The following is an 18,130-nucleotide window of genomic DNA, read 5'->3' as shown; positions in this document are numbered from 1 at the left end:
TCCAATGTCCCGCACAGTGTCAGCTGCTACGTGAAGAATGCCCTCAACAATATTTGGTCTGAATAATAACGACCGATCATAGCGTTTTGGTATTGTTGTTGGATGTTGTTGTAATACGCGTTCGGATCTTACATGTTGTAATGTTAGTTGTGGTTTTGTAAGTAATTGTTTACTGCATTTGGCATCGCTGAATCAAAGAATACCAGGCCTTTCAGAGTATTTAAGACATCAATATAAATGTCATGTTTACAGTTAAAAATTTACTCAAATACAAAGACCATTTTAACGATGTAAAAAATCGTTATATCGTGTATCTTGCGAAAAACTGGGAAGTCAGTTACTCCATTCAGGATCTGGGATACATGAATTATAACAGTTGCCAATAATATTATTATACTATCTATAATAATATTATAAATAGGAAAGATTTGTATGTAAGAATGTTTGTAATAAATTGGCTCAAAAAGTACTGGACCGATTTTAAAAATTATTTCACCATTTGAATGCTACATTATCGCTGATTGCTATAAGCTTATACATTTTAATTGCAACGAATAAAGACAAATCTACAATAATAACCTAAGGTGTAAAAAACATGCTATAATCTTTAATCGCAAGCGCTGCGAAAATTATTGATGATAGAACAAAATATTTTGCACATATTAAACAAAAAATATAAAAAGAAGGGCTAGTATAAAATAAAGTGCGACTGTTAAACCTGAAGTGGTGCGTGAAATCTGGAAAAAACCTAATGTTTTTTTAACGTACTTATGAACGCAAAGATTTCGAGGATATGGCGTGGTTTAGATTCCTAGTTTAAGATTAGAGATATAGCCCTGTCTATTACACCCGTCTCGCAAATCCCAAATATGTTTTAGACATTCAGGAGTTATACGATACCAACCTCCATTATTAGGCACCACCTCAAGCGAACAGATCAACGCGACCAACCTGAAAAAAACCATAGATTAAATACTATTTGTAGATTAAAACAATTAGTTTTAGAAGTTGACGCCTGGTTGAAAGTATCGGTCATCCCAGAGCCTAGTTCTTTCCTGGCTTAACGAATAAGTATCGCAATACAGCGAGGAATGCCAGCTTTAAAGGTACACTGCCACAGGGACCGAACTTATTAAAGTTGTTTTAGATCCCTATTTATTCATTTTTTATGTTAAATATTGTGAATGTGTGTTATTAAATATATGGTTTAAGTTGACGCCTGGTTGAAAGTATCGGTCATCCCAGAGCTAGTTCTTTCCTGGCTTAACGAATAAGTATCGCAATACAGCGAGGAATGCCAGCTTTAAAGGTACACTGCCACAGGAACCGAACTTATTAAAGTTGTTTTAGATCCCTATTTATTCATTTTTTATGTAAAATATTGTGAATGTGTGTTATTAAATATATGAATTAAGTTGACGCCTGGTTGAAAGTATCGGTCATCCTAGAGCTAGTTCTTTCCTGGCTTAACGAATAAGTATCGCAATACAGCGAGGAATGCCAGCTTTAAAGGTACACTGCCACAAACTTTTAAAATTTGTAGATTTTTTTTAAATATCTTTTAATTAATCGTATTTTTTACTTTGTAAATTAAGAAAAAATATTTATGTAATCTTATTTCAACAATATAAACAGCCGCCATCTTGTTTTTGAATAGGGTTGCCATAAATACTTCATAATAAAGTATTTATTCTCAGTACTTTATGAGAACAACAAAGTACATGAAAATACTGTATAAAGCTATAAAACATTTATTTTTAAATACAATGAAGCCTGAGTAAGTGACAACTAATTCCGGGTCCCGTCATTTTGCACTCGTAAAACCTCTATAAGTGAGAATCGTGAAAGCTGTATAAGTGACAATCCTTTTTTTACGCGTAAACCTCTATAAGTGAGAATCGTGAAAGCTGTATAAGTGACAGTCCTTTTTTTACGCGTAAACCTCTATAAGTGAGAACCGTGAAAGCTGTATAAGTGACAGTCCTTTTTTTACGCGTAAACCTCTATAAGTGAGAACCGTGAAAGCTGTATAAGTGACAGTCCTTTTTTTACGCGTAAACCTCTATAAGTGAGAACCGTGAAAGCTGTATAAGTGACAGTCCTTTTTTTACGCGCAAACCTCTATAAGTGAGAACCGTGAAAGCTGTATAAGTGACAGTCCTTTTTTTACGCGTAAACCTCTATAAGTGAGAACCGTGAAAGCTGTATAAGTGACAGTCCTTTTTTAACGCGTAAACCTCTATAAGTGAGAACCGTGAAAGCTGTATAAGTGACAGTCCTTTTTTAACGCGTAAACCTCTATAAGTGAGAACCGTGAAAGCTGTATAAGTGACAGTCCTTTTTTTACGCGTAAACCTCTATAAGTGAGAACCGTGAAAGCTGTATAAGTGACAGTCCTTTTTTTACGCGTAAACCTCTATAAGTGAGATTAAGACTTGCCTATACCTCTAATAATTGTTGAACGGCATTATTTCCTGTAAAACTGACTTAACAGAATTCTTATTAATTCGGTATATGAATTCAGTGGTGCTGTGTTGTTGGATTCAGATTAAATATAGGAAGCGGCCGTAAGCGACAGTTAGACGCATTTAACTTTGCTCATTTTTAATTTCCCTTATTTAATTTAAAACAAATGAGCGTCTATTATTGTTTTCCATAGTTTTTAGATCTCTATAAATGAGACAGACCCCTTATGTAACTAACTGTGTAAGACTGAAAATTGAGATCGCGATGCATCCAGCTTCACTTATCCAGGTTTGACTGTAATAATGAAAAATAACTTGTACTTTAGATTTTCTTGAGTAAATAATTTCTTGTATTGTACGTTAATGCAAGAAAAGGTGGCAATACCGATGTGTTTCGTTGTTGACATTTTGAGATATTTATAACTATCAGTTTAAAGTTATAACATTAATTAAATCGTTTATTAAGTTGAGAGACAACACCCTTGTTTGTAATATTCCGACGGAATTTCCTGTACTAATAAGTATGTACTTTTCATTTGCAGGTAATAAAGTCTGTTTGGAGATAGTATAGATACCTGCTCATTTGCCCACTTGCCCTCTGAACTATAAACAATAAAATCATTTTAACGAAACGAAATTACCATTAGAACTCGACCCTTTTTAGTGGTGTGATATTTTATCGATGATTATAAAATATGATTCGACGATATTTTTGGTCATCGTTAAACTTATACCATATTTTTCTATATGAAAATAATGTAAACCACCAAAACAACACCCGTAATTGATTAAAAACATATTTTGTTATTTGTTCTACTTACGCACAGTTTTATAGCAAGATTAGCGAATGATAATGAAATGAATGAAAAGATTGAATGGCCGATAAAAAAATTATGTCGTAAATAAATAACGCCTATAATACTCAAGGAACCCAAGGGAGCAGTGGTGTAGCATACACTTAAGGGATCAGGATGCTGTGGCAAACCTCGAGGGCGTGTTAGGGGCGTCTTACCCCTCTGAATAGTGGAGGCTTCTGACTCCGGCCTGGGTAAGTATATTAAAAGTAGCGTTTTACAGTTATAGAAGCTGCAATAATACATATTCTCTAGTAATATTACAACTATATGATTTACTTGGTAAAGGTTCTAACCGCTCTTGTGCTCTATTTTTTCTGAGACAAGATATTTGTATAAAAACATGTAATTTATTTAAATACAGTCAAACCTGGATAAGTGAGAGCTGAAGGGACCGGGATCTCTATTATAGAGGTTTCTTTCTCTTAGACGTATAGGCACTTTTAGAGGTTCACGCGTAAAAGAATGAGACACATTATAGAGGTTTTAGGAGGGCAAAATGACGGGACCCGGGATTAGTAGTCACTTACTCAGGTTTGACTGTAATACATTGTAAACGAGAAAAATTAACATTATTTACAATGTTTCGAGGACTCTACAGGTCTTTATTATTACATTTTATAGGTACACGTCAATGTTGGGGCTTAAGACATGCCGATATCACGATATTTTTTAGTAAGAGTTAATTGTGCAAAAATAAAAATGAATGCACAGCGATTTAAACGCATGACCTCAGGGTCGGTATAACACTGTTGTTATGTGTATTATCGTCTCAAAACACTGTTAAGTTTATCGACTGATGACATCACTATTAAAACCCGTATGCAATAACCCGTTTTCCTTATATCTTATTTTATAATGTTTGTTGATTATTTTAGTTTATAATAGACTTGTGGACAAAGCAATTGTGTGCAGAATGAAGTGAGTATTTATTTATATTAACTTAAACGGATCTATGAATATTATTTACGATTATTGTATGTTGTGTAAATTGTTCGTTTGAAACATATAAGTGTACGAATTAATAAGCGCTTCAAGTTCATTAGCATGAAGTGAAGGATATTAATGAGATTTTTACAGACGTCCATTGACCTATACATATTTTTATTATTTTAACATTAAATATATACCTATAGACAATTTAATTCACAATATTAGTAGGAAGGATATTCTTATAGGACATATCCCTTGGTAGACACATCTTTGAATGTTTTAAAGCATTTTGGGTACTTTTTGAGAAAAGAAAAGAGCTAAGTATAACCTTTGTACGTCATACTTTGTGTCAGGCGCCAATTGAAATATTTAATTAGCGCCTGTTTAGGGATTAAGATCAAAGTTGCAGCAAAGACTTTTACATTTTCGATGTCCAGCGGCCGATATATGAATTAATTATACAATAAATTATGTAATCCAGACTATCGTATTTAAAATACAGTGGAATCTCGATAACTCGAATGTCAATGCAAAATCAAGTTTTCGACCTAACAAGAACTTCGAGTTCATTTTTAACTGCTGAAATTTTGACTTAAGATAATTACTTAGATGCGCGATTGTAATTCTAAGCGTGTTCCGATTTGCAGAGTCGAATTTGAATAGCAATTCAACTAAGTTTTGTAGTATATTTTTTTATGTATGTATTGCACGTGTACAAGACAAAAACAATTTACCTAATAGGTATATTGTTACCCCGAAGCCGAATATTTATTTTGGATTTTATTGCTTTGTAATTTTTTCGATTGGTATTTTTATAATAATAATATGTTTGCAAGAAAATACACATAAAAGGTAGTACAAACTAAACTTTGCACATCCCTATAATAAATATTGTATATTTATATATACTCTATAATTCGAATTTTACAACGGAGACTCCGTAAGTTAGTAAAATGTAATGACGTCTTACTTGGAATTTCCCGAAATAATATAGATATATTTAAAAAAATATACAGTTATATTATTTTATTACTTATTATATTATTAGAATTATTAAATTAATATTAATTATAATGTTTTACTCAAATAATCATTAATAGACATTTCTCAAAGATCTTTTAATGTTTTTGGTATATTTTTTTTAAACACTCCCCAACTCAAACCTATATTTAGCGTCTGTGCTCTTGAATCCCGCGGCCCTAGAGTCAATACTCAATACTTCAATGGGAACAAAATCAAAGCTGAAGGAAAGACTCTTAATCATTTTCGCCAGCTTTTGTGTTTGGCCGAGGGACGTCAGCCGGGGCTAACGTTTCTACTAATCAATTTAGCGATGCTTGTTGGCTCCAAAATGGCTGGTACATTGATAGTGACAAGAGAGCGGCGTATGATGTCGTTGATCACGGTGATCGTAAAACGATAAATTAAATATATTGTATATTAGTAGGAATATAACATCACGATATTAATTTAACATATGCCTCGGTATACACTGATCTTTAAACGTTTTAAGGAATTTTGAGTACATTTGGAGTGTAAATTCCTCAAAATACCGTTAAGTATGACTTTCGTATGTCAAACGTGTGACATACGGGAGTCAGACACGGCGCATGTGACTCTTAATACTCCAGACTTCTTTCATATAATGTCCAAAATTTTGCATGTTTCGCAGGACTATTGTGGCGGTGTTCTTGCTGGTGTGGGGATGTCAAGGATTGGATAACAATCTTCAGAACGTAAATAAATGGCTTGGAACTTTTTTAACTCCCACAAGTTAGTACCTATGCTATTAAGTTTTTTATAATTAATTAAGTTATATCTACATCTAAATAATAACGATAACGTCATATCTTGAGTACAAGCCCAGGGGCGTGCTGATCCTCTTCAGAGCCTGTGTGTGAAAGATAACCGCCTCTTTTTTTATAGATCTACGTTTCAACGTATTTTTTTTATTAGTTCATTAATTTTAACTTTGAAATGTGTTTAGTTTTTGTTACTTATATATATATTTATATACTTTTACAGTGGTATAAATAAAAACTTACTTATTCGAACCTTATACTAGGAAAAGTTATACTTAGAATAAGCCCAAAATAAGGGGATCATAATTTCTTACTAATTATAAACTCATTACTACGTTGGTTATACCAACGTTATGCCATCAGCACAAGACAGCAACGTCGCATTTCATTGTTAACTTTGTTTTTCTTGTTTATGGCTTTTATTTATACTTCGCCAGTGTCGTGTAGATGGAGAAGACACGAAGGAGATTGATGGGTAAAAATAATAATTAACTTAATTCTGAATATGCACCTAAAAAAATAGTTGAAATTCGATTGTTAGTCATTGTTAACTTAAGAAAAAAACAGACACTTGTCTCTGATGACCGAGAGCTGTCAGTCTAAAGTTTCCACTCTCTGTAATTTTGGTCGTTATTTATTTTGATTATAATAACCAGTTTTAAAAGATTTTAAAATGCCTTATACTAAAAAAGAACGCTGGATTCATTGGAAGAAAGTAGAAAAGGTATGTAGAATTGTGAATGTCGATTAAAACTGAAACATGAATGTTGCTTTTGTTCAATTTTAATTTGTTTCTTGTGTTGGATTACAGCAGCTTTTAGAAATATATTACGACCCTATCTGTCCATAATTAAAAACAAAGATTTAAGTACGAGTTTTAAAATTAAATAGAATTATGTTCTATTTGTTGAAATAATTTAATTGTTAAAAACTTAAATCTTGAAAATGAGCGCCTTCAAAAGGAACACAAACAAAGAATTAAGAATATGACCGAAATACACAGCTAAATAAAGATAAATTTAAAATTACATACAGACATTCTATTAAAGACTTTAGTAGTCACTTAAAAATAACAGAATAATGTAATAAAAATGTTTTAAAATTAAATAGAATAATGCTTTTTTGGTGAAATAACTTAATTGTTAAAGAACTATCAAACTTATAAGTTTTCTTTACTATATATGGCCCTCACTGCTGCTTCACGCAGCAGGAAAACACGCTGTGATTTGAGATGAGGGTGCTGTTGGTGGTGGAGGCTGAGTCTTATCATCATCATTACTGATAGGTTCCTCTTTCAATTCAATGGCTATATTGTGCAAGACTGTCAAATATACTATATACATCTTGGTTCTGTTGATGTTCTGAATCCCCTGATAATAAATACCTAAATTGGTTGTTCCATACACCAAAATATCTCTCCACACTATTGCGAGTCCTAATGTGGGCATAATTATATGCTTCTTCTTTATGAGTGGTTGGATTTAGTACTGGTGTAAATAAATAAGGAGTGTAAGCATAGCCAGAGTATCCATGTTATCTACCATCAACCAATCAATTCTATACATATTGAGCTTCCTGTTTAGTTCCAAATAGGGTTTGAGTTTTTCATACCGTTCCCAATACTTTGTTTTTATAATAGCTATTGGAATTCACAAAGTGTTCGTGCTTCTGATTAGAGAAGAATGTGCTATATGTTGCTGTAAAATGTGCTTAAAGTTGACTATCTTTCATATGTGTATAATTCAGGTAGCTCCTTATTAATGTCCTTTTATCCATGTGTGCCGATGCAAGCACTATAGTCTGATGGGATGGATGTGCTGGAGTACAGTTCTTATTAAAAAAACCGAACTCTTGCTCTTGGCCTCAGATTTCTAGATATTGTTTTTCTGTTTCCCGTGGCTAGCGCTAGGGCGCCAAAGGCCTAAAGGATATGACGGAAGCTCACTGCAGTGAGCGAACTACGTGGTTAAGGTTAACTCGATCCATTGGTTGGAAAACTTTCATAGCCCGCGTCACTAGGAATTTCCTTTTGGCAGCTAGCGAGAAAGCTGGCCTTAAAGGCGGGCACTCACTATCACGGTCGTCCATGGGCTTCGGTAGCTGCCTTTCATAGGCAGATCATGCCTTATCTTATAAAAAGCAATTAGAAACAGTAGTTCATAGTGATCGTTGTTCAATTCATTCGAAGGATTTATGTTTCAGATAAAAGACCCACGGACTGTTACACTGAGAAGCAGGAACTGGGACAATGTGTGAAAATGTCGGAATGTATGGACAGCAACGAAATCGACTTGGAAAAGATGGACGTTTATAGGTAAGTTTAGGACCCATTGAACATGGTCTTTAGCTACACTACTCTATCGTTCCCGATAGAAAGATACTGTAGTTAAATTACACTACTTCGACTGGAAAAAAATGTAGAGCCTACCTCGTCATTCATTGACGGTTCTAGAAATTCCGTCACACACAGTAGAACTTGACAATTATATAAAAAAGACCGTATCGTTAAAAAGATAAAAAAAGGTTTTATACAGAATCTGTATAGAATAACAAAAGCCTCCCCTGAATCAGCCATTGACTATAGTCTGCAAAACACGCCTTGTGTCGTCTAAGTCTCAATAGATCGTCGCACATTACACTAATAATTGCTTGAAACGGAACTTCAGAGTCCCATAATTGCATGATTTATTACTTAAATAATTCTTTGACATTTTTGTTTTATTTTATCCTCCAGAGAAGGTCTTCTCCAGAGAAAGTTTGAAGAACTTAACCTAAAACCACATAACATCTTAAAGTAATTTAAAACGTTTAGCTATCAGCAATGGACAGTTGTTCCAGTCAGCAGTTATTGAATCTATCTCTATATATATAAAATTCTTGTGTCACAATGTTCGTTCCCATACTCCTCCGAAACGGCTCGACCGATACTTATGAATTTTTCTATGCATATCCAGTAAATATGAGAATCGGCAACTATCTATCTTTCAACCACCTAAGTGATAAGGGATGTCTAAAAAATAGTTTATTACACAATTTTTTGTTTTTTTTTTGTATGATTACAGCGTACAAAAATACATACAACACTTAATTGTCATCTCTCTACGATCAACCAATTTTATTATATATGTTTATAGATAGGTTATTTTTATTGTACTAAAAAAATGCTTCCTGAATAAACATGCCAAAACCACGTTTGCCAGGTCAGCTAGTAATATACAAAAATGAATCCCTATTTTCCTTGGTCACGGCATCACGCGTGAACGGCTGGCGATGTCGCTAATTTTTGTTTTGTTGTGTTTGTTTTTGTCAGCAGATACTTATTAAAAAATTAAGTAAATTGCGCGGGAAATTTGAAAATTTGAAAATACTTAACCACCGTATTACGTAATTGTGACTTTTGTACGATAGCATTTTATTTTCATTTCATTCAAACTTATTTCATGTAACCGTATGGCGTTTGACATATCATTGACAGAATCCGTGCTGAATGCAAATATCGTCAAAGAGGATGAAAGAAAAATGAATATCATTTAAAACAAATGCTTCGATAGGAGTTATTATATTAATAAAATACATATAAAATAATTACAGTCGCTAAATGTTTGTGGCAATAATCTTGAAAATCCATGTTTTTCACATGGCCAGTTATATGTCGGAATACCAACAAAACTATTTATATACTCCAGAAAAATAAACAAATAATGTTGTCATAAAGCATTTTAAGTTAATTATACCAATTCGAAATCAATATTCATAGTTAAGACAGGACATCTGTCGGGTCCGCTAGTAAATAATATATAATAAAAAAGACATTTTAGAAGTTACACCAAACCACATTAAGAATTTAAGTCAACACATAATATTTTATATCATAATTTATGTTTAAATCTTTATCCTAATATATAATTCTTCAGTTGGCGTATTTGTAATGAAAATCCTCATACCACAGATTTTGATGATTTGTTTTTCATTTCAAGTACTGTACATAACAACGTCTATCGGGTTAACTTCGTTTACAGCTGAACCTTTATTTCCAGACAGTCAAACTGCAACTACTTGCAGATATGCTGTCCAAGCAGTCGAATGGTTAATATCGGGACCGTTACTCCACCTCCAATGCCGAAAAAGAAGGCAGGATGTGGATGGAGCAACCCTGGCGGCTACACATTCCGCGACTCTTCAAAGACGCACGCCGAGTTCGGAGAGTTTCCTTGGATGGTTGCTTTGATGAGGTATTTTTGGAGTTTTCACCAACTTTGAGGTTTGGTCTGGTCTCCTCACGACGAATTAACAATCTAGTTTTCTCATTTCGATTTCACTTATGGCTCAAGAAATAAGGCTTATATCAGACCAGCGTAGACACTGTGACCCGCTCAGGAGATGTAGTACTGTTGTCACCTCTGTTGGTGCCCCAGTACCAGTGTCTTCCAATTGACCGTATTTGAAGAAGAGCTATTCGAATCGTCAACAACCAATCCCTTTTCGGCTTGATTCCTCTGAGTTGCGTAGAGATGTGCGGTCACTCTGCATCTCTTCTTCCGCATTTACCACGGAGGGTGTTAAGAGGAGATGTTCCGATCAACACCTGCAGCTGAATTTCATCATCAGACGTCGAGGCAGAATACGAAATTCCACAACTGAGCGATTTTTATGGGCAGTTTTTGCCACGCATCATCACTATGTGGAACCAGCTGCCCGTTTTTAATTATTTCCGAAAGAATTAGACTTAAGATCGGCAACGGCCTCTGGCAGTGCGAGTGGCCATGGGTGGTGGGGGGTATCACTAACATCAGATGAGCCTTCTGCCCGTTCGCCTGTATAATTTTTTTAAATAATTTTTAAATCGTTTCGTTTATATTTAATGTATAGGATAACAGGCAATTAATATAAAAAATACCTTCTCTAGAAAAGTCAATCAGAACCAGGGATGGGATCCAAAGGATTACTTTGGAGGTGGAACTCTGATCCACCATTCGGTGGTGATGACGGTCGCTCATAAACTCAAGGCTATTAATTATGACCCGCTTTTGGTAAGTACGAGTTTCATCATCGAGTTGGATCATCAAAAACTTCTTTAGATTTTTTGTGGTGGTGCCTCTCTATCTGGAAGTTGGTTGGTAGTCTCAGAAAGTATGTCTAGTACAATGCCAGACGAAACAACAATTCAGAAGTCGCAATACCTGTGCACTGATGTCACGTTTTCCTTTCACCAACACTCCTTTTGCTTTTCATCTTCATAATTAACTAAAGGCGGTGGGGAATTGCATTATTTACGAGCATAATAAATAAAAAAGCTTTTAATGGAGTACTACATTATGTGGGTTATATTAAGTCAACGTTATGTTTAACATTAGTTCACGACCTCCGACATAGTGAAAGTTTTGATGTGAAACATCTATAGCCGCACGTAAAACCGTACACACTACTGCATATAGACTGTATATATATACCGTATATATTGTTACAATAATAATTATTATTGTAACAATTAACAAACAAATTTATTGTGAAACATTCATTATTGATACTTATAATTTACGATTTTAGTAATATATTGAAATAACTAGCTAAGATTCTTGAGTTTACTAATATATTGAAGCTAATTAAAATTTACTAATGTTATGTCCAATACTTTTGTAACATACTTCAGTTACCATCGACCAATTGTCACAGTAATACCGTCCTCAGAGGCAACATCGAATATAACTATTACCGAAGTCACTGATTAAACTAATTGAGTTGTCACGATTTGAAATAAATTCGTAAGTTTTTGTATTTTCGTTTATTCAATAAATAGTCATCGATATCTGGAAAAAATCGTAATAATTTTATCATTATGACATATTTAGTTCCTATCACAATATGTCCTATCATAATATGTCCCGTGGCGGCTCACATTTTCTAATAACTCCCACTGGTATCTCGCCACCATTTTCCATTCCTTTCCTACGATCCCTTTTATTCCATCTTCCGTTGGCATTCTGGTGGACGTCATGTCTTTTTTCTTTCCATTGGGAAGTTCCAATGGCCTTTATTGAGTGTCAACATTCATTTCTAAAGGTCGTGTGGCTTGAAGTAAGCTTCGCCAGTTTGGGAGGAGGCGAGAAATGAATAAGACAAACCAATATTTCAATCTGATTTATTGTTATAAAACAATACATCATATTAGTCTTGTGATTTCAAATCCCACAACGGTGAAGTTCCAGCAGACTCTTAGCGTTCTAAAATTTACAGAACACGTTCACCTCCCAGAATGGTGTTATGGTATTTAAGATCAGTTTTCAAAGTCTTTCTACACCAGTAGCTTTAGGATCATGATGGCGATTAGAAAATGCGGGATCTTGGTCTATAAAGCAATGCCTTCAGAATGCTTTTGTGACCGTACCAACTTTAATAGTGTAATGCGAAAAAAGGCTGCTGCAGCAATAGCGGCATAAAGATGATGCCCCGGTACTGAGACACTGGATCAATATATTAATAACAAACACTTGTTAATAATTATGTAATAACAATATTAATTGGACCGTTTGCATTAAAATTACTTTTTATATTTACAGATAAAATGCCGTCTTGGCGAATGGGATACGCAGAATACAAATGAAATTTATCCTCATCAAGACAGAGACGTCAGTAAAATCCTTGTTCATGAACAGTTCTCTTCAAGTAAGTCATTTATATACAAATAAAAATCAATTGCCGAAATTAACATAACTACCGAACGCCTTTTCAAGCCTTTACCAAAAGATTTGTTTATCTTCTTCTTGAGAAGAATACGTTAAAATGCTGTGGAAATTAGTGGAATCGCAAAACAGAAATATTATTTTTAACTGCATTTTTCGATATATTTAGCGGAATACTGCGGCACCCTGAGGCCCAACAAGAGTTGTTCAGGCCAATTTCAGGCAGCGGCTGCATCAAATTGGACTTTTCTATATTATAACTAGCTGCCCCCGCGATTTCGTTTCTCCTTAATGTGGTTTTAGTTAGCCTTAATACCGCGACACGAAAGAATAATTTCACTGTAGTATCGTCACTATAATTTGAATTTGATTTACACTTTGGTCTAAGTAACACGTGGCTATGCTAACACCAAAAATTAAAAAGTTGAAATAATTAAATTTTACTACAAAATAAATTTAATTTATACTTTAGCCTCAATAACACATGGTAATGATATTGAATTGTAGCTTATAGGACACGTTTGTCGGTTTACCATAGCAGTGCCATCTATTGATTACTTACTCAATCCAGTCGAACAGTATCGACATCTGTTAGAATCTTTTGGAGTTAACAGATAATTGTGACTGTCAATTAATTATAGACAAATAATTTGCAATAAAATAAAATTGCGACTATAATTAAAGATCTAAGCTATCCTATCTCTTAAGTTGGACCAGACTGCTCACGGTGTGCCAATTTAATTTAAAATCTGTTAAGTAGTTTAGGAGACCATCGCGGACAAACATCGTGACAGGAGATTTATATATATTAAGATAAATAAATTATAAAAAAATTAAGGTGTACTTATCAAGAAAAACTATGAAGTTAAGAGGTGAACTCTGAGTGAGATTACCATATTTAATAAGACCATAAGACCACTTACTCATCGGTATGTCATGGTGACATCAATGGCTTCGTATCCAAATAACTTGTATTGGAATATATCGCAACTTGGCTTGGCAACATCGCCAATTTGGAACACAGCCTCAGAAAAAGCCTCAATAACCTTTATGAAACCTCTTCTTTTTGTATTTTTTTTTATTTCTTGAAATTTTAATACAATGGGAGTGAGTGAGTGAGCCTTATGATCTTATTAAATATGGGAATCTCACTCAGAGTTCCCCTCTTAACTTAATCATCATCTAACATAATCATTAATTATGACAAAAGCTATTGTAACGTACTTTATAAAATACAAAAGAAAACTTATATAATGACTGAGATATTTTTCAGAGACGTCAGCAAATGACGTTGCCCTAGTAATTACATCGTCCCCATTCGATCTAACCGATCCCCATGTGGGTATTGCCTGTTTGAACTTCAATGAGCCTAAAATGGATGCCAGTTGTTTTAGCATGGGTTGGGGTAAGGACTTCAATAATAATGACAAATACGCAGTTTGGTTGAAGAAGGTACGTTTAAAATATCAATTATTAAAATAAATTTAACAATACGGTTGAGTACAGTAGAACCTGTTTAATACGATTTCTCGCATAATACGCCACTTTACGCCAGTCTCTGCAACTTCAGACATATTTTCATACATTTCTTAACGCTTGAACCCTGACGTGTTGAAAGAGACCGTGTGTCGGGTTTTTCTGGTTATTCTTCCAATGATGCAATGTACTACCATACGAAATTCAATCACAAAACGAGGCCCTAAGTAATAATGATGATGACGAAGATGAGTCAACTCCGGTTTTATCAAACGCCCAACCATTATCAGCTGTTAATGATTTTAAGATGCTATGTAGTTTCTTTGGATCAAAGCGTATACGCACAGCAAAAGTTGAATTATATTGAAAACCTTTTAATTGCTAATGCATCAAAATCTTTCTGTCAAACCAAAATAAGTGATTATTTCAAATAATGTGATTATAATTACACTACGTATTTCATGTAATTTATAAATGTATCATTTAATACCTATATATACCAAAATTAGAACATAATACATAAGTACGTTTTATTTTTCCTATCCCGCATAATACGCTTTCTCGCTTAAGACGCGTTTTTGGTAGGGTCCCTGAGAAATCGTCTTAAGCGGGTTTTACTGTATGTTTTGTCAGTTTTGTGGTTGCTTGTTTAATTTTTCCTCTTGCTAGCTTGTTTATATTCTAATATAATTGATGTGTATGTGTGTAAAATTTGTGATGTCATATGTTCTTGTATAATTGTATGCATACACGTTGTTTTAGAACTTATAAATAAATAAATAAAAATGCCAGAATAGTCATTAAATATTAAATATACTAATCTATCTGTATTGTATGAATTTAATAAATATAATAAGGAGATAATTGAATCAACACTTTTTGGTTCCCGAGTCGAAATGGTTCGGAATTTCAGTTGGTAGCTTTCACATAGTGGTGATGAACAACGGACTTCGAGGTGATACGGATGGTATTGCGTATTCTGCTTCAGGTTTTAATTCAATCTACCTCGAACACTGATGAATGTGGTAGAAGATGCAGAGAGACCAGAAGTCCCCACTGTCACAAATAATTAAAAAGATCAGCCAGTTTCCAATGTCAAATCTTTTTTGTATTAGGTGCCATTGCCAATAGTTGACCACGGAACTTGTGAATATGCATTGCAACGTTCGCGGCTTGGAAGTAAATTCAGGTTGCATAACTCATTGATATGTGCTGGCGGAAGGAAGAACTTTGACACGTGCACTGGTGATGGAGGCTCCTCACTTGCTTGTCGCACTTCGGTGAGTAAACTTCACAGGGTCCACAAAGGACAGTAAATGAGAAAAACTGGTTTGAGTGTCGAATTATGTGGACCAATAGACTTTTTTGTGTGCATTAAACACTCGATCTGAAGGAAAAAGTGTCGTGAGGAAAGCGGCATTGCTTACACCCAAAAATCGACGGAGTGTAACGAACTAGAGAAAATAATTAAAGTAATTGATTAAATGAATGCTAATACTAGCACTGTATACAAAACTAGACAGGTTTATTAGTCAAAAATATGAAGTTCAAAGTGTATATTATCTTACCTAAATCGATTAACGATTTAGCGTTTAATAAAATCAATGGTCAGCTTCAGAACTGTTTCAGGATGTCAAGTACATGACGTAATGATTGCATTACGTAATGAGTACATTGTCCTTGTACAAAACATGGCAATTAAAAAGAGTGGCAAAGGGTTTTCTTGCCAGTTCTTCTCGCTGTACCACCCTTGATTTGGGAACTGATAGACGAAAGTTACATTAGATTTTCACTTTCAAATATTATCTTCTTCTCAGAGCGATGGTGCCCCACCCCGGTACTCAGTGTACGGAATGGTTGCATTTGGCGTCGAATGTGGTACAGTACTACCTGCTGCGTACGTCAACTTGGCGGCGTTGATTAATTGGATCACTAATAAATTTGCTGAGGAAAAACTTGATGTTCCGTTCTTTGCTTAAAAATATATGTTGCATATTTTCAACTAGCCACGGTCTATGCGCTATGACGAAGTTTATAAGCTTTGATTTTATTAATTAATCTTTTGCACGAATTACCAAGGGAGGTACGCTACATAGAACAATCCTAGTACGAAAAACTTTGTTATTTAATAATAACAGCTAATATCATAGTTTTACACGCCTAATTTTCATTGTATAGCCGTCTCCATACTGACACAAGGCGCCTTATCGAGGCCCTAACCACGAATATTGTCGAGTCGTGGCAGCACAAGTGGTAGCCATCCACACTCACACTTTATTTAGTTAGTTGCTCGCTACGAGATTGACTGCCTTCTAAGCTAATTTATGCGCATAGCAATATTGTTATGACTTGCCTTGTAATCAACAACGTGTTTTCTTTCATATGTATCCTGTGACATTAATGAAGATTTTTAATTTTTAACTGAATGTAGTTTTTAATTCATTGGTAAAATTCCTTAAAAGCCATACACAAATTAAGTCAATCAAGTTAATCCACTCCATCATGACAAGAAAAAGCTCGACTTTGCAGTGCAGTAGTTAACTCTCCTAAGACAACAAGCGGAGGTGGTGAGGCAAGACGAGTGCACAGACTCTTGCGCTCTCTTCCCTCTGTGTTGCCGTGTGTAAACCTATTTTACAACAAACCAAAGATTATTTTTAGATTGCTCCATCCATACAAATTCGTCAAATGTATATACACGCGTGATGTTTCACAAATGTCACCGCGAAACGATTGTTTTACAATTATATTTATAATATTTTTACAATGTCATTAGCAAATAAAGAATACGTGCTTTTTTATTGTTTTATTTCAGTTTGTAACTGACAATTTGCACAGTACAGACATAATTGTGAATACGTAAGTTTTCTCTATGGTTTTGTATCGTCAAATGCCTCCAAAACGGATCGCACTTCAATACAACAATGGCGGTTAATGCATCGCGCCAAATCGCGGAGAACTGTGGATCTGCAATAAAATTGATAGCGTATTACAAAAATACTTATTATTTTGTTAATTTTAAATGGCGCACGTCCGGCATATGCGCCGGCCTTTGAGCAATTGATAAAGAACCAGCCAACGCACTACTGACATTGACAACTAATAGAATCTCCGCGATTAAGTTATGGAATACACTCGCCGATCTCTTACGATCTTCTTCTTTGTCTTCTACATGAATACGTCTTGACCATGTTCTTTGCTATTCAATTGTAACTTTTTTTATTCTAAATATACTATTTTTATTGCATTTTGCCTTAACTCGGATTCATATGTTTTAGTTTTTATTTAATTTTAAGTTAAACTTTTACTTGTTATTTTTTGTTTCTTGACTTGCCTTTTCTCTTTTTCATTACGATAAGGCCCGTTACCTCCTTAATAATTTATATTATCTGATTGTATATGTACCCTTAATGCAACAAAGTATTTATAAACAAATAATCTGTAACTATGATATTGATTTTGCCATTCTTATTATTATATCAAAAACATCGGTTTCCCTTATTCATCTCCGACAAATATGTCCTTGGGTGTCGGAGTCTTTAGGAATTTCCTTTCCATTTGTAGCCTAAGAATGTAGGCTATCTTTTAACTTGCGACAGGGCCCTAGATTTGCCATTTATTTTTAAGTACTAAAACAACGTGTGTGTATAAAATTGTATAAGAAAATATGACATCATAAATTTTATAAACTTACACATCGGTTATACAAGAACATAAGTAAGGCAGCAATGGAAAAAAATAAAGCAATAAACACAAATAATAACTAACTCAAATGAGAACTTAAAGCACATTTACTGCAAGATAAACAAAGTTACAGTAAGTTAGAAGATTGTTGTAAAAGGTATCAATGTTAGTGATTACGTTGTAAGAGCGAGATAGCCTATTCACTGGACCATTAAAAGTAGAAGATAACGAGCCGT

The 18,130-nt window shown here is 34.2% G+C and overlaps 1 protein-coding gene across 1 annotated transcript; it reads left to right on the top strand.

The window, feature by feature from the left end:
- Positions 1 to 4,142: 4,142 nt before the first annotated feature.
- On the top strand, positions 4,143 to 17,007 carry LOC123718064 (phenoloxidase-activating factor 2-like). Its single transcript, XM_045674453.1, has 9 exons — positions 4,143 to 4,240; positions 5,925 to 6,025; positions 8,257 to 8,368; positions 10,092 to 10,286; positions 10,961 to 11,084; positions 12,612 to 12,717; positions 14,008 to 14,186; positions 15,326 to 15,490; positions 16,028 to 17,007. The coding sequence occupies exons 1-9, from the start codon at positions 4,236 to 4,238 to the stop codon at positions 16,187 to 16,189; spliced, it is 1,149 nt and encodes a 382-aa protein (XP_045530409.1). The 5' UTR covers positions 4,143 to 4,235; the 3' UTR covers positions 16,190 to 17,007.
- The last annotated feature ends 1,123 nt before the right edge of the window (positions 17,008 to 18,130 follow it).

This window comes from Pieris brassicae, chromosome 14, assembly GCF_905147105.1.
Source record: "Pieris brassicae chromosome 14, ilPieBrab1.1, whole genome shotgun sequence".
Classification (NCBI taxonomy): domain Eukaryota; kingdom Metazoa; phylum Arthropoda; class Insecta; order Lepidoptera; family Pieridae; genus Pieris; species Pieris brassicae.
The sequence above is the reverse complement of the archived record's forward strand: the minus strand, read 5'-3'. Positions and strand labels throughout refer to the sequence as shown.